The sequence below is a fragment of the Mastigoproctus giganteus genome, chromosome 6 (assembly GCF_048544385.1).
Source record: "Mastigoproctus giganteus isolate SK-2022 chromosome 6, ASM4854438v1, whole genome shotgun sequence".
In the NCBI taxonomy this organism is placed as follows: Eukaryota; Metazoa; Arthropoda; class Arachnida; order Uropygi; family Thelyphonidae; genus Mastigoproctus; species Mastigoproctus giganteus.
Window position 1 is genome coordinate 141,085,098 of NC_143580.1, and position 18,373 is coordinate 141,103,470.

The following is an 18,373-nucleotide window of genomic DNA, read 5'->3' on the forward strand; positions in this document are numbered from 1 at the left end:
TGTTTAATTTTCAGTAAATATTTTAATAATATTTGTTTTTTCAAGTCTTTTAAAACCAGAAGGTTCACCTAAAAATATTCAGAGGGTATACGGCATATGCCCTCCACTACAGCCATCTCTCTGACTATCCTACACGTGTTCAAGATTGCAAATTTCTGGAGTTTTTTGTACAGCCACTCCCCGACTTAAGTACGTAATGGTTGTGTTCCATGGAACTCTACATGTCGAATTTTACATAAGTCGGAATTTCCCTAAATGCTTATGCAGCACTTGCAACTATGTGCTGAATTTGATTGAAGCAAAAAAGAAATGTTCGACGAACATGTAAAGAGAATTATTTATTCAATTTTTTTTTTTATCTCATGCACAGGAAAAACTACAAAAGCGTACAAAATTACAAAAATTTAAAAATTATAAAATTACAAAAAGAGAGAGAGGAGACAGGCATAATATCAGCAAGTTTTATCTTTCGGGCATCGCTGCCAGAATTAACTCTCCAGAATTAACTCTCGCCAGAATTAACTCTCCAGCTGATAAGTATGCCGCTGTGAAAGTTGAGGACTGTGGAAATTTAGAAAGGGTTTTTTCAAACACATCACAAAATTTCTCTGTAGCTGCAGAATCAACACTGGCAACTTCACCGCATAGTTTAATGTTTTGGAAACCAGTGCAATGCTTGAACCTATTAAATTACCCGTTGCTTGCCACGTACTTGGCTTGGGGTTCACCGTACTTATCCTTAATAAATTCTTCTTGGATGGCCATTGGACTCAGGGGCACTCGCCTCTGAATATTATTATTATTATTATTATTATTAATAGCATTTCCATCTTCAATATAGCACCTGAACACTGTTTTGTGATCACTGTTGATCATAAATGCATTGATCCTTTAACATGTTCTTTTATGAATAGTAATGAATAGTATTCACTGTTGAAGCAGCGAAACCTAATCCCGTGCAAAAGATGACAAACTTTTTTGTCCTGCTTCATACTTCTTAATTAATCATCTTCATGTCTAAATCAATTTTGTTTTGTTTCCTAGCACTGCTAGCACTTGCACTTTCTATTGGTCCCTTTCCCTTCACCATTGTAATAAGTAAATAGGAATGAAGAGAAGATTCTGAAAATTTATTTATGTTTTTTATATGACTGAAGATTTCAGTGAAGGGGAACTCATTTCACCATACTACGTTAACATAAAAACCCACAGAATTCCAGTTATTGGTATTATTGCAAATGCAATAAGATCCAGTTTACTACCCATTTATAATACTGCACTAACAGAAAAGCCGAACAAACAGGAAAGTGCAAATTGTTTTTAATGTTTTATGGTCTTGACCTCCAGAAATGTGTTTTAGAAAAATATCACAAAGGCGATCAAAACTGATTCTTATAATGGAACATATGATAACAATGAAAGTGTAGTGCAATTTCCATTATAAAAATGGCCTTTTAGAGAGATAAATAGCTTAGTTATATAGTGAAAATTTTAACTTCCAAGGTCATGGAATGAATTACCAAAAAAAAAAAAAAAAAAAGAAAAAACAATGTGTTACTGAGTTCACGTTATGATATTTTCATGAAATCTCCATTTATTCCTATGGGATGCAAAATACGTTTCCACAATTTTTTTAAGTTTACACTGGCCAGCAAAAACTTACGTAAAGTCGAATTTCCATACGTCAAGTATTACGTAAGCTGGGGAGTGCCTATAGGTGTTCTCTGGGAGACCTATTGCTACTAGGCTGTTATGTAGAGTCTTTGGCACCATACCGGTAGTTGGTAGTTGACACAATGAACTGGATGGTCGTTACTTGTTGCGTATGCCACATCTCTTTGAGATTTCCTGTCTTAGGTTTGTGTACTTCCTGATTTTTTGCTCATGGGTTTTCTGGAGGTTGCCAGTGTTCGGCACACTAGGTTCGGCACCACTATCTGATAGGCAGCCTTTATCTTCTTGTCAAGGTCTGTTGTGGGGATTGTCTTGTCTGTTATTATAGCACGATTCCAGTACAGCTTGTGGGTTTTGGTCTCTAGTATTAATTGGGGTTCGTACTTGTAATACAATATACTTTAATCAACTGGTATTACCTTGCTACCTTCTGATGTATTATCCTGGCTACCTGGTCATGTCTACGAGTGTACTCAGTCTGGGTGATCGCAATGCATCCCATAGTAATGAGTAGGATCGTTTCTGAGACCAGGTGGCATCATTGACATGTGTCATCTGACATGCTAGGCTTCTTGGCGATGTATTTTCTATAGTTTCTAGTGTTGATTACCTAGTCTTGGATGGCGAGCATGAATCATTCCGTCTCGAGGAAGAGCATCCCACTTGTGAGCCATGCATCGAAAGCCATTTTATCTCTGTGATTTTGATGGAGGTCATTGTAGTGTTTGACCATCTTTCTATCTTTGTTTGTGCTGTCAGGGTGGGAGGAGACTCCTCGTTTAGGTTGAGTGGGATATGCCACTCTTCCTTATAGCCTGTTAGAGTGCTGCTGTTTTTCTGGAAGTAATTCTTCAGGTTAGCTATCAACATTTTCTTTTGTTCAATGAGGTCTATCAAGCTCCTTCCTCCCTCTTTCCGAGCTATTGTCAGTCTCTCCAAGGCTGACTTCAGGTGGTGTTGGCGTCTCTGAGTCATCCTCTCTCATAATATCCTCCAGCTCAGTGTTCCAATCTATGATCCTGAAGGAGTATGTTAGCACTGGAACTGCATAGGTGTTTATGGCTTTAACTGTGTTCCCTCCTTTCAGCAGGCTTCTGAGTCTCTGATGATTTCCTTATTCTGTAACTGCTGAGCCTGCATTATCCCCAGGTATTTGTAGGCCTCTCCTTATGTGATGGCTACGATCTCTTTACCAGTCTGCAGCTGGTAGTTTCAGCCAACTAATTTCCTCTGATGTAATCCGTAGGTCTAGACAAATGTAGACACATTTGTCTAGACCAAATTCCATCCTGCTATCACTGCTGAATTCTTCGGTGATCCGGAATAGTTGCTGGAGTTGCTTCTCGGTTGCCATGTAGAGCTTGATGTCACCCATATACATCAGGTGAGTGAGGATGTACAGGTTTTTCCTTCCTTCTTTGAGGTTATATCCATACTTACTGCCATTAAGCATGGTGGATAGTGGGTTGAGTGCTAGATGGAACCACAGTTGGCTCAGGGCATTTCCCTGAAAGATTCCTCTCCTGATGGGGATCAGTCTAGTTGTGATGTTTTCGACCTTAATGGTGGGACTCCATTTTGCCATTGTTGCTTCTAGGAAGTTTGTCACTGTTGGATTGTTTTGTAGATCTTCAGCATCTCTATTAGCTAGCTACACTACGAGGCATGGAGTCAAAGGCCTTGCAATAATCGATGTAGGCCGTGTACATGTTGCAGCACTTTGTAGGCTTGCTGTATAACTGCGCCATCTATGGTTAATTGCTCTTTGCATCCTTTCTGCTATTTGACCATCATGTTCTGATTCTCCAAGTAGTCTGATATCTTCTTGGTTATGCAGCTGGTCAAGATCTTCTGCCAAGACAAGACCCCATGGCCATGAGCTACTCTTGCAGACCATCTGCCCTGCTCAGAAAACTTCATATCTGACTGCACAATTACCCTCAGATCTTCTTCATTCTCTACCATATCCCCAGGGTCTCACATCTGGTGAGTATCTGCTTGGCACATTCAGAGTCCTGAGCTGGATATCATCATTCTTCTCTTTCTTGGTGATTCCCTTCTACTTCTGTCTGACTCTCTCTCTGAAGATAACTCGGAATTTTTTTTTAGCTGGTGCAGCGAAAGCCTCGGCTTCCTTGCAATACATGGCTAGTAGTAGTAGTAATAATAATTCTGAGTGTAATACTACACAGTTGGTAAGTTTCACTGGGGTTATTTCTATCCATATGCAGTACTTTGCATTTGTCAATGTTAAACTTCAGTTGCCACCTCTCAGCCCATTTGCCCAATGTTTACACATCTTGTTACAGTAGCATACTGTCATTAACAACCCTGCCAACCTTTGTATCATCTGAAAACTTTAACATTCAGCCTGATATTCCTTCATCAGACGGCCTCCATAGCCAAGTGGTCAGGAGTTTCTCCTTGAGCAGACTGGGGTTCAAACCCGTGACTGCTGAATATGGTCACTCTACCAACCCGCACTAGACTAGCATGGCAGATTATAGTCCATTTCCCTCAACATGAATTGTTGAGAAGGCTTCCATCCTGCAGTGGACTGATAATGGCTGCAGTTTACCTTTTTTTTTTTTTTTTTTTTTTACCTTCATCAATATCATTGATAAACAAACAAAACAACAATGGGTCCATCACCGAACCCTGGGGGGACCCCACTAATAACATTAGTCCAGAAGAGCAGTGTCCATTGATTACCACTCTCCGTCTTCTCTCAATCAATCAACCCTTTATCCATTGTAGCAACTTGCTTAATCATACACTGCTCCAATTTGTACAGTAGTCTTCCATATACAAGAGTATCAAAAGTTCTCCTGAAATCCAAGTATATGATATCAAAATTATTTTTTGCATCCAGATCCTTTGTGACCACATGATAGTATTCAATCAAATTGGTCAGACAAGACTTCCCTTTAACAAACCCATGCTGTGTCTGAATTATTACTGCAGTCTTGTCTAGATGATCCTGCAATGCTTCCTTAACCAGTGACACAACTATTTTCCCTGGAACAGAAGTTAAACTAACAGGTCTCTAATTACTTGTGTCACTGTTTGATCTCCCTTTGTGAATTAGGAATACATTTGCACATCTCCAGTTCGTGTGGGTCTCCTCTGAGTCCAAGGATGCTCTCATAGTTATGGCTATGGGTTTGCTTACTTCCTTTGCCACGTCCTTTATTATAACTGGATAGATCCCATTCACCCCAGGTGCCTTTCTTATGTTTAACTTCAACAAAATCTCCTCCACTTTGCTCTCAGTTAACAAAATCATTAAGCTCCCTGTTAGAGTTTAATAAGCTTCTGTCCTCTACCTCCCTACAGAATTCCTCACATGTGAATGTAGATGCAAAATACTCGTTCAGTTTGTCAGCTATCTGAGCAGAATCATCAACAGTCGAACCATTGATATGAAGTGGACTAACCTGATTCATCCCATTCCTTCTAGAGTTCATATAAGTAAAGAAGTCTTTGCTGCTTTTCTTTGCATCCTTTGCCAAAGATTTCTTGTAATCTGCCTTCGCTTGCCTAACCTCCTTTGTGTCTTATAAGTAGCTTATATCTACCCTAGGCATCTGTCGCCTGTTAATTTATATGCATCCCATGCATGTTTCTTCTCTGCCACAAGTCTTATTAGGTCACCTGACATCTGATTAGGGTTTAGTCTAAACATCCTAATGAGACTAAACATCTGTTTAGTCTCATTAGGTCACCTGACATCTGTAAACCCTGAATAGTATTTGAATAGTAAACCTTGAATAATCGGTATCAAAAGCCTAGTAGCTTCCAAGATTAATTCCTTGAATGCTTCCCATTTAGAATTTGCTGTTGGTAACATCATCAGTTGGTCCCACTGTATAGAATTTTAAAACTGTCTGAGACAACTGTAATCACCTTGTTGATTAAACAAGAGCCTAAAAGTTTATGGGAAAAGCCGGTGAAGTGCACTGCATGGAGCAAATGCACTCTAAAGTCTGAGAGCAGAAAGAGAAGAATTGCAACTATGCATTCTTGGAAAATAATGTTCTGGCTTTGACCTGATAACATTTAGTCAAGTAAGTGGATCTATTAGGCTTTAGAAAGCAAATTTGTTGTTGTTGTGTTTTCTGGCACAAGGGCAACTTAGGCCATATTGCACCTTAGAAAGCCGAACTGAACAGCTAAACAAGATGAAATTAGAGGTTTTCAAAATTTTAAAATTAATGATGAATACTATAGGCAAAATTTCAAAATTGAATTCATGAATTTTAAATAAATAACTGCTTCTTTACAATAATGCTATTGTTTATACTCTGACATAGCCACAAGATCAGATGGGTTTTACAATTAATCATTTTGATAATGAATAAAATCACTAACCACATTTAGCAATCACATGAGCTTGAACCATGGTCCCATTGAAATACTCGTGCATTACACTCTCAAGCTTGACCACTCACCTAAATGTAAAGAAGATGAACCCTGTGTTATTTGCACAGGGTCAATTCAACCCTGACAATATTTCAGCAATTTGTGCTTCATCCACACAGCTGAAAGTCCTAACAGCTGTTGTTGAAAATGTATTCTTTGAATTCACTGCAGAAAATCCCAGAAATGTCTGTTAATTATCGTACAATTAGGAAAATTTGTGATTCAGTTAAGCTTAATTACATTCATGTGTTGACTGACAAATGTCATGAAGAGTTACTGATAGTAAGTTCACTTTACTACTGCGTGCTTTCCTGCAATTGGTAATGCTCTCTGCCTTCATGACACTGACACATCATCTAGAATAAATTTTGAAAAATCAGCAAATTTCAAAACTGTTCATTTTTTGATGCCACAATCTTTTCAATTGTGGCATCAAAATTCAATTTCAATTTTGATTCAATCTTGTATTCAATCTTTTCTGAACACAACTGTGAAAAATCAAATTGTTTATGCATGCCTCACATTTGATGCAGCAGGCACTCCTGTTACTGACATGCTCTTGTCTAATAAAATTGTAGGTTGTTGGGAAGTTTTTAAATTTGCATTTGTTCTCCAACAGGTTCAAAGGGAGTTTTAATTTTCAAAGATTAATTAAAAATATGTTTTTAAAATAAAACACAGATTTTTCACAGTTGTGTTCAGAAACGTTTGAACACATAGGTGGCATCAAAAAATGAACAGTTTGAAAATTTTTTTTGCTGATTTTTCAAATTTTCATACACAGGATTTGAAATTTTCTTGTGATTGCTAAAGGGTTAAATTAATTAGAGTGATTAAATTACAAATGGAATTTCAATTAAAGAGATGGAAACAGGTCAAATATCTAAATAATATCATTGGCTTACTGAGAAATTTAATCAAAATATAAACTAAATAGCTTGATATGAACAATAAATAAATATCAAATTACCCTGGATTAAATGAAAGTAATAAAGTGCAATATTAAAATGAGCAATATATAAATAAACAACCATATGAACCTAATACAACCCAAAGATTAGTGTATCTACCTTTAAAAACTTTCATTTTCATATTATAACTTCCAGTGCCAAGATCAGCAACAATCAGCTTGTAATCACCATCTCCACTGAGATCTGCCAAGCACATACAAGATGAAAAAGTATATAGAGTTGCAAGAGGATCATAATGAGCACCAAGCCACTTTAAAGAGTCAGATTTTCTATTAAAAAAAAAAGAGATAGTTTCAAATATTGGTAAATGTTGTTTGATTTTTGTCTACTTTAAATATTTGTAAATCTTGCTTGATGTTGTCAGAAACTTATATTGCATAAATAATTTATGCCAAGCATCAATCCAGATGAATATATAATTACATTGTTTCTATCAGGCAGGTCAGATGTAAATTCTTATCAGATTCCAAGGAATAAGAATAAATTAATAAACTTTAGTATCATTTCAAAACTTTTACCACAAAACAATGTTATTACAGTTAATAACTATAATATTTGGGTACTATGTTGCAAGAAGTGTATAAACCAAAATTAAATGGGATAATGAAGAAATTTCAAGTGATGCAATGAAATTTAACATAATCTTCTCATATCCAGCAAATTCCTAAGAGTGACAAATCTCTACCTTCCAATTATCATCAAATGGAATGAAAGTAGACAGGGGGTGGTAATCAATCGGCATTCTTCGGAGTAGACTAACGTAGTGAGGGGAATTTCCCAAGGTTTGGAATTGGGCTCCTCCCCCCTCATTTTTCTAAGTTTCCTTCACAATGGTGGCACACTATAGCCTTAGATGCTGATGCACCATAAAAATCCTAATAACCAACCAACCAACCTTCACAATGTCAATGAGGATAAACAAGGAACGCTGTCAAAGTATGCTGATGATTTAAATGATTTAACAGTAGGTAAGACGGTAAATAATTGGGACCAAGCTATGCTACTTCAGAATGACTTTTTTTTTTTTTTTTTATGAAAACCCCAAACATAAAAGAAAAAGGCAGACGGAATTAGGGTTTAATTTGAAAGTGTCTGCAATTCTGGCCAGACACGATAGGAGGGAGTATATGATGAGAGCCTTGTTGATCAATTCGGCCCTGGAAAGATTGTGCAAGGCTCAAGGGGTAGAATTTTTTTCTGCCTGGTCTGTACTTGTTAACAGGAGAGAGTGCTTCTACAGAGATGGGATACACTTAACTAGAAAGGGTGCAAGAATATTTGCTGATGCTATCGAAGCAGTGTTAGGTGGATCGGAAAACTGCTAGCTTGGGGGGGGGGATACAAGGACTAATAGATTAACAGTAGCCACTGGCAGAGGTGAGTGATTCTTGCACTGCTTCTATTGGAATCAGCAGCAGACTGGAAAACAAGATGCAGGATATTTCAGAGACTGCTGGGAGTCATTGCAGTACAAGTAAACACATGGGTTGTGTTAGGGCAGCTAAGAACAGGTGCATGTATACCTGTGTGTACACCAATGCTAGGAGTTTGGTAAATAAATTTGATGAATTTCAGGTATTGCTCAAAGCATCAAAGGCGGATATTGTTGGGATATCAGAGACATGGTGTCACACAGATATAAGGAATGCAGAAATGGAATTTGGGGAGTACGTCTACAGAAAGGATAGACAGGATAGGAAGTGAGGAGGGGTTATGCTATTAGTTAAGAAACACATAAAATCAAAGGAAGTGAAGCCAGTCGACATTGCTGGACAGTGCAGTGTCGAGTCAGTTTGGTGTGATATAAGCATTGGGAGATCAAAATTGAGAGTAGGAGTGTGCTATAGGCCTAATGACTCTGATGAGTATAATAAGAAAATGTACAGGGAAATAGAGTTGGCCAGGAAATCAGAGGTCTTATAATGGAGGATTTTAATTTCCCAGATATTGACTGGAATTTGTGGGTTGGTCACTCACACACTAGCAAGGCTTTTGTGGATTTATTGGATGATTGTTTTCTACATCAGCATGTTTGGGAGCATTAGGAATTCATGCATTAAGAATCTGCAGATAAAGGAACCACTAGGTGGCAGTGATCACAGTTTGCTGAAGTGGGATTTACTCAAAGAGGTAACTACCATCAGGGGTAAAGTGAAGGGTTATTGCTTTCGTAAAGGTGACTACGATGGTCTGAGACAGTATTTAAATTCTATACAGTGGGACCAACTGATGATGTTACCAACAGCAAATTCAAAATGGGAAGCATTCAAAGAACTTATCTTGGAGGTTACTAGGCTTTACATATCAACTAAGAAATATTGTTCAAGATTTAGGCCTAAATTGATGTCAGATAAACTAATGAGACATATGACAGAGAAGAAAAATGCATGGGATACATATAAATTAACATGTGACACAGAAGCCTATGATAGATATAAGCTGGTCTGTAATCAAGTCACAAACAAGGTTAGGCAGGCAAAGGCAGATTATGAGAAATCTTTGGCAAAGGTTGCAATGAAAAACAGCAAATAATTCTTTACTTATGTAAACTCTAGAAGGAAGGGGATGAATAAGATTGGTCCACTTGATATTGATGGGTCAATTGTTGATTATCCTGCTCAGGTAGCTAACAAACTAAATGAATATTTTGTATCGGCATTCACACATGAGGAGTTATTCAGCGAGGGGAATGCCAGAGGTGTATTCAACTCTGGCAGTAAGATAATCTTGTAATAACTGAGAGTAAAGTGGAGGAGAAATTATTGAAGATAAACACAAGAAAGGCACCTGGGGTGGATGGGATCTATCCAGTTATATTAAAGGAGGCAGCAAAGGAAGTAAGCAAACCCTTAACCAAAATTATGAGAGATTCCTTGGACTCAGTGGAGGTACCCATAGACTGGAGATGTGCAAATGTCACCCCAATTCACAAAGGAGGATCAAAGGCTGACACAGTAATTAATTAATAAATAAAGTAATTAATAAAGTAATTATACACCTGTGAGTTTAACTTCTGTTCTAGGAAAATTTATGGAGGCACTAGTTAAAGAAGTACTGCAGGATCATCTAGACAAGACTTCAGTTATAGCTCAGACACAGCATGGTTTTGTTAAGGGAAAGTCTTGCCTGACCAATTTGATTGGATACTATTATGCAGTCACAAAAGAAGTAGATGCAGGGAATAACTTTGATATTATATACTTGGATCTTAGAAAGGCTTTTGATACTGTTGCACAAGGAAGACTGCTGCACAAATTGGAGCAGTGTGCATTGGAGGCAAATTGCTGCTATGGATAAAGGGGTGGTTGAGGGGGAGAAGACTGAGAGTGGTAATCAATGGACACTGCTCATCGTGGACTAATGTTATTAGTGGAGTCCCTCAGGGTTCAGTGTTGGTTCCATTATTGTTTTCTGTATTTATAAATAATATATCAAGCTTAATGTCCAAGTTTGCAGAAGATACGAAGGTTGGCAGGGTTGTCAAGGACACTACTGACACTATGCTGCTGCAACAGGATCTGGAAAGGTTGAGCAGATGGGCTGAGAGGTGGAAAATGAAGTTTAACATTGACAAATGTAAAGTACAAAGGGTTGCTTTTACATGGAACAAAGGGTTGCTCTTACGAAGAAAAGCTTGAGTTTTGCAATTACAGTGTCTGGAGACTAGGCACCGGCGAGGTGATCTGATAGAGGTGTATAAAGCCTTGAATGGTTTGAACATGCTCAATGCTGATGGGATTCTTCCTCTTGCTCAGAATAATCACCTGAGAGGGCATAAATTCAAATTGAGGAAAGACAGACGTAAGATAGATGTGCGGAAATTTGCCTTTAGCCAGCGGGTAGTTGGAACAGACTTCCATCCCTTGTTGTGGAAGTTGATAGCCTAAATAAATTTAAGGCTCAGCTGGACAGGTATTTTGAATGAACTGAGGGGTGAAACGGAATTTTTTTTTTGTTTTTTTTTGGGCTGATGCTGCATAAGCTTGCTTTCTTGCATCATATGCCTCTACTAATGCTAATGCATACAGGGAAACCACAATGGGCCGGAGGCCAATGAAAGCTGGTGTGATTTTCAATATTACACTCTGACCTTCAATACATTCCAAGGATGCTACAAGTTTTCCCCTGTAAGAATTTCTGACCCAGTCCACCTCTGATGAATGGTATCAAAACCTACAGTATTTAATACCATGCATGGGTTGAAGGAGATCGGGTAGGGGGGGAGGGGATGCCAGAAACTTTGCTCTGGAGACTAAACATGGCTTTCACTACTTCAAGCCTGCAATAAACAAAGTAGTGGTATTGCACCAGTTGATGAGAGTCATCTACCACCTAGATTTGTTTATGGTTGCAACACAGTTCTTATTGCCTTGCATAATCTCTGTGTTCATGGCTCCCATTATTAATTTCATCATATGCAATTTCTACTAAACTACTCTCCATGCACGTTATGAGTCTGAAAACCAGTCACAATCATGAGCCTTGATTACAAGTGGCAACACCATCTTTTTCTTTGAAAGTTTTTATTTGCTTTTCTTACTTCATTTCATAGTGCAGATATTTCTGGGGTCTATCATGGGATATTCTAGGTTACCTTTTTTTTTTTTTTTTTTTTAAATGGATTGGGCAGGAAGCAGTGCATGTCTTAAACATTCTCTTTTCTGACCAATCACTACAGTGAGCAGTCAGAGAGAAAACTGGTTATTCATTTGCAATAAACAGATAGCAATCTATAAAATGGAGGCTTGTTTAGAAGACCATTATTCCAAACAAGATAAAAAGCCTTGGAAATGTTATGAACAAGCTTATAGAGCAACAGCAAAAAAAAAAAAAAAAAACTTCCCACATTACCTGTTCATCTCCCTCAAGGTCTAGTTTTTTTAAATTCTTCAAACTAGCTACTTCTACACCAAAAGGAACTGAAGACAAATTTCTGCACATCTAACCTACAGCCATTCTTGCTCAATTTAATGTTATGACCACTCAAGTATATTATCTAAATAAGAGGAAGGATGCCATTAGCATTTAACTTACACAATCCATTCAAAGCCTTAAACACTTCAATCAGATCTCCTTGCAAGTGCTACTCTCTGAAAGCTGTAATTTGTAGAATTGGAGCCTTTCTCAATAAAAGTAGCCTTCATTCCACTTCCCTAATATTGCTGCTGTTCTCTGCACCAATTCCAACACATCATAAAATAGGGCTTTCAGACCTGACAATGGTATAATCCTTATCCCAGCTGGCAATGTTACTGTACATCATTGAAAATGATAAACAGTAACTTTTCCAGCTCGTATAGTAATTGTATATCATGGGATGTCACAGCAATCTGTATGCACTGTTCAGAGAACATCCTGACTGTACAATTTACCCTCCTGTTATTTTTTGTTCGCCACTACCTTCACTGTGGCACCTTCTACTGGTATGTTATTGTAGGATTACTGCTACCCACATGCACTACCTTGCATTTGTTAATGTTAAACTTCAAGTGCCATTTCTCAGCCCATGACCCAATTTTTCTAGATGTTGTTGTAGTAAACGCTTTAAATGACTCAATCAGATCACCCCCAGGTGTCTAGTGTCCAGATGCTAATTTGCAGAACTGAAGCCTTTTCTTGGTAAGAGCACCCTTTCGTTCCCTTCACCAATCTGATTGCCTTTTTTGCACCCATTCCAGCAGATCTACATCCTTCCTAAAATGAGGCCCATCAACCCAACCTGTATACAATATTCAAGATGTGGCCTAACCATGGCCTAATGCAAAGGGATAATCGCCTCCTTATCTCTTCTAGCAAAATTTCTGTATATCATTGACAAAATACCGTGGGCTGTCCTGGCAGCATGCCTGCACTCCTCAGAGAATTTCACATCTGATTGCATATTTACCATCAGGTCTTTTTCATTTTTCACTACCATGGGTGTAGTATCACACAGTTGGTAAGTTACTCTGGGGTTACTGCAACAAGGTTCTACATACAGTTGAAGTTTAACATTGACAAATGCAAGGTTCTACATATGGAACCTTGCATTTGTCAATGTTAAACTTCAACTGACATTTCTCAGCCCATCAACCAGATAATGGTTCCTCTCATTTATTTTTGTTAAATAAAGCTAATAATAATAATAATAATAAAGAATGTTTTTATCTATTACTTAAATTTTTGTAATCACCCCAAATCAAAACACAAACTCATCTGGAATTAGGCAGATGTAACATGAACATCGGTATTTCTGTCAGCATTCATGTTCAGTTCTGTGAAGTCATTGAAACCAAAGATGGCAAAATTAGGCAGCTTTCACAGGTGTCTCACAAACTGCATAGGTGTGAGAGTTCAATACAAGAAACACTGATGCTACTGCTTACCAAGATCAAGAACTCAACAAAGGTTAGGCTTATGTTCAGATTAGATAAAAATATTGTTATCTGTGATTCTGCCTGAGCTGCTAATATCATTTTAAATTGTATGGCATCACCTAAACAGGTGAGTCTGCTATTCATTTAAAAATCTGAGATGCTACTGGGGCAACACTTTCAAAGCTTCTCATCAGCTGATAAGTAGTTCTATTAGTAAATTAATAATTTACTAATGGTGCAATCAGATATAAAGTTCTCTGAGAAGTGCAGACAGGCTGCCAGAACAGCTCATGAAGTTTTTTCAATGATATACAGGAATTTTGCTAGAAGGGATAAGGAAGTGATTATCCCATTGTATAAGGCAATGGTGGCCACATCTTGAGTACTGCATACAGGTCTGGAAGCCTCATTTTAGGAAGGATGTGGAACAAGCTGATCGAGAAGGGCAATTTTACTGGTGAGGGATACAAAGGGGCACAGAAATGAAAACAAGCAAGACTTCAGTTCTGCAAATTGCGGTGTCTGGAGACTAGGCACCTGCAATGTGATCGATTGAGGTGTTTTGAATGGCTTGAGCAAACTCAATACTGATGGGAGTTTTCCTCTCGCTCAAACTATGCACAAGAAAGGGCATAAATTCAAATTCAGAATAGATGTAGCTGAAGCAGCCTAAGAGTGGTTGATTGCTGGAATAAGCTTCCATCAATTGTTGTGGAAGTAAATAATTAATTAATTCAAGGAAAAACTAGGCAAACTATTGAAGGGGAGGAATAGGTGAAATGAATTTTTTTTTTTTTTTGGCTGATGCTGTATAAGCTTGATATTATTGCATCATTGGCCACTACTAATACTAAATGTATGTGGAACCACGAATATATATATATATATATATATATTTTTTTTTTTTTTTTGTTGTTGTTAACGTATTAAGCAGTGTATTAGAAGTAAACACTTCCGTGTTGTACAGCATCATCTGAACAGTGAATCCTATAATACATTTTAAAAAAAAAATCTGGGATAACTGGCAGTGTGTTAGATTTAGAAATGAAATTTTAATTTTTTTTTATAAATTGTGTTTCATGTGAAAACAAAGTTAATTTTTTTCATTGTCTGTCGCACCAAATTGCCTTACCTCGCACCTTCCTTCTTGGAAGGCATGTCTTCTTCGAGTTCCATCATTTTATTTTGGGTATTAATATTTATGCTTTAACGGTTTTACCACAGATGAAAAGTTATGGGTAAACACACTATATGTACACATAACGAAAAAAAAAAGTTATTTTTATTTTTTTTATTTAAATGAACCAGAAGAAAAGAAAGCTCCAGACTGATAACACGATTCAGGATATAGTGAAAAAGTTAATTTACATATTGGAGTGCAATGTATACTAGTCGCAATGTTTTCCAACTATAATATTGCAATACATCTTCTGCATCCCAGCCGTTCGAAATCTAATCCTGATCATCCGTTACTAGATGTCGCTCTAAGAAGACTATCTAAATGACATTTTCATAAGTAAGATGATTTCGGTAAAGTACAGCTGACGTGGATTTAAAACTTTATTTTTACATCAGTATGAATGCTTGTTTTATTGAATGAATTATTTCAAGGTGGGTACTACCATTATTGACGCTTGTTTGGATTTCATTAAATCGATAATTGTAACGATATTTTTAAGCTGTGAAATATGTGATATTGTTATATTGCATCAATAAGCTAGAAAATAAATGTGCTAAATGCAAGTCTAATCGTGGAAATAAAGATACCAGTGATTTTTTTACCTATTTATTTATTTATCTACGCGCAACCTATTAGTAATTGATGTTTTTCAAAACAGTAAAAAGCTAAACGTGATAAAATAATGTAATATTAATTCTAATAACATTAAACATCACTGCACGCCATGTAGTGTTTTATAGGGAAAATTGGATCGAGTATTAAAAAATGCAAGAGAAAACTTTTCCAAAATACATTCCATTAATAACCTAACAACGTAAAGGCAAATTTTGAAGGCGTAAGGCGTTTCGAAATCCTTGTGGGTATTTTTTGTCAAGTCTAAAATATAGTGTATTGACAACGATATCAACAGGGATTTGGTAACGTTGTCAAAACTGGCCTTTAAAATTTACATTATATTTGGATTTAAAAAGAGCACAAAAAATAAATAAACTCCGGACGAACTAGAGTTCAAGCCATCGTGAAAAATATGCCCATGTACCCAAGTCAATCAAAACAACATTAAGTTAACTTAACCTGTCAGTGGCCCCCAGTTTGTTGCATACGGTTTCACAGAACTTGACAAGTGACCAACTTTGTTTTTTATATCTGGAAAAAGAAAAGTTCTTTATTTTTTAGAATTCTGCTTGAAATAAGTGCTTGATCTTTTACTAATGGATTGCAATAACTATTAAATATTTTTTATGAAAAATTAAAAAATGTGTTTTTCCACATGTTATTTTCGACAGAAAGAAATTTTATTAGTGCCAAAAATTTTTACTTTTGCTGAAAACAAAAAAAAGAAAGTTACAGTCACAAAACTAGTAGACAGTTACATTTTATAGTGCAGAAAACTATTGAATGTTAAAATTCAAACTTCACAGATGTGCATGTATTAATTTTTTTGTCCAGTAAAAATGGAATAAAAATTATACTCAAAACAAGAAATGTTTTTACATCAGTAATAATACTCAATAGAAGACATACGTTGTACAACAATTAAGCATAAAACAAAATTACTTAATTTCAGTAGCAGGAGCATTAGCTATATGAGCCATTACACTAGTTTGATATTCAGCAATGTATTGTTTATGTATGCCATAACTTAAATTAGCACATTGAAGTCGAAGGCATAAAAAGAATAAATATGCATGCTGTACCTGACAGAGTACAGCGTGCATGTTTATTCAGGTGCTTTTCAAGTGTAATTCTAATTGAACAATTTTCACTTCCAATACTACCCCAGGGGCTCACATCTAGTGAGTATGGGCTTGGCACACCCAGGGTCTTGAGCTGGATATCATCATTCTTCTCTTTCTTGGTGATTCCTTTACTCTCTCTCTCTGTCTGTCTGTCTGTGTCAGGGTAACTTGGGAATATTTTTTGGCTGGTGCAGCATAAGCCCCAGGCTTCCTTGCACCAAATGGCTAATAATAATAATAATAAATAATAATAATAATAATTTTAATATATTTTGGAAGGTAGAAAAAATTTTAGATTTTTAATCATTAATTAATTTGTGATATGCAACAGTATTTTCAACAGGAATGAGTCACGTCTCACAAGGCCAGCCCTAGATTAAAACTAGCACTGAGAATCTCTGGATTTGGAATTGAATCACTGGATCTAACAAAATTTTTAGGTGGTAGCCATAGTTACATTGTCTTGCAATATAACTAGCAAGATAATTATTTTAACAAATTATAAAAAATGTTTACCAATTATATTGCCTTTTTTTTTCTTTCAACTATAATAAATTTCTGCTTCAGCATTTTCCATTACCAATGACATGCCAAGATAATACAGTAGAATCCCGTTAATACAAACTCAGTTTATATAAAATTCAGTTAATGTGTATTGCAAAATCCGTTTTTACCCCATGAGAAATAATGTCATTTTGTATAGTTAATACAAAAATCAGCATTGTTCTTTTATTGGCCTATGACTGCAGCATCTGACCTTCTGGTTTCCCAAAAGATGGCATTGACTTGTTAATTTGCTTAAGTATACAAAGCCAGTTTATTGTAGCTATGACATAAATATACTTGGAAAAAAACATCAACTGAAGGAGAGTTAAATTGTAGTAGTAGTGGCATGTGATGCAAGAAAGCATGTGTATGAGCTTATGCAGCATCAGCCAAAAAAAAAAAAAAATCACACCATTCCCTCCAAATGCCTGTCCAGTTCCTCCTTAAATTTATTAGCATTAGCATTAGTAGAGGCATATGATGCAAGAAAGCAAGCTTATGCAGCATCAGCCAAAAAAAAAAAAAAAAAAAAACCCTTTCACTTCACCCCTCCGTTCGTTCGAAATACCTGTCCAGCTGAGCCTTAAATTTATTTAGGCTATCAACTTCCACAACAAGGGATGGAAGTCTGTTCCACCAACCAATTACCCGCTGCTTAAAGGCAAATTTCCGCACATCTGTCCTACGTCTGTCTTTCCTCAATTTGAATTTATGCCCTCTCAGGTGATTATTCTGAGCAAGAGGCAGTATCCCATCAGCATTGAGCATGCTCAAACTATTCAAGGCTTTGTACACCTCTATCAGATCACCTCGCCGGTGCCTAGTCTCCAGACACTGTAATTTGCAAAACTTAAGCCTTTCTTCATAAGAGCAACCCTTCATTCCGTTCACTAACCTTGTTGCCCCTCTCTGAACTCGTTCCATCAGCTCTACATCCTTCTTGAAATGAGGCCTCCAGACCTGGATACACTACTCAAGGTGTAGCGTGACCATTGCCTTATACAAGGGAATAATCACCTACCTATCCCTGCTAGAAAAATTCCTGTATATCATTGATAAGACACCATGAGCTACTCTTGCAGCCCATCTGCACTGCTCAGAGAACTTCATATCTACCTGCACAATCACCCCCAGGTCCTTTTCATTCTCTACCACTGTCAGTGTAGTATCACAGAGTTTATATGTTGCTCTGGGGTTGCTGTTTCCCATATGTGTAGTACTTTACATTTGTCAATGTTAAACTTCATTTGCCACCTCTCAGCCTGTCTGCTCAACCTTTCCAGATCCTGTTGCAGCAGCATAGCGTCAGTAGCGTCCTTAACAACCTTGCCAACCTTTGTATTGTCTGCAAACTTGGACATTAAGCTTGATATACGATCAACCTGTTATTCAATCTATCAACTTCCACAACGACAGATGGAAGTTTGTTCCAGCAATTAACCACCCGCTGGCTAAAGGCAAATTTCCGCACATCTATTCTACATC

General features: G+C 37.0%; 2 protein-coding genes across 2 annotated transcripts in view; one reads left to right on the plus strand and one right to left on the minus strand.

Moving 5' to 3' along the window:
- BBS1 (Bardet-Biedl syndrome 1) overlaps positions 1-14,739 on the minus strand; it is a 235,284-nt gene extending 220,545 nt beyond the window's left edge. The window contains exons 1-2 of the mRNA XM_090375359.1: positions 14,556-14,739; positions 7,167-7,336 (exon numbers count right to left, since the gene is read on the minus strand). Coding sequence (XP_090231485.1) covers positions 7,167-7,336; positions 14,556-14,602 — 217 coding nt within the window. The 5' untranslated portion in view covers positions 14,603-14,739. The remainder of the gene's footprint in view (positions 1-7,166; positions 7,337-14,555) is intronic.
- Positions 14,740-14,921: 182 nt separating this feature from the next.
- Positions 14,922-18,373, plus strand: part of LOC150084623 (uncharacterized) — a 174,065-nt gene continuing 170,613 nt past the window's right edge. The window contains exon 1 of the mRNA XM_090375360.1: positions 14,922-15,034. The gene's annotated coding sequence lies outside the window, so the exon portion shown is untranslated. The remainder of the gene's footprint in view (positions 15,035-18,373) is intronic.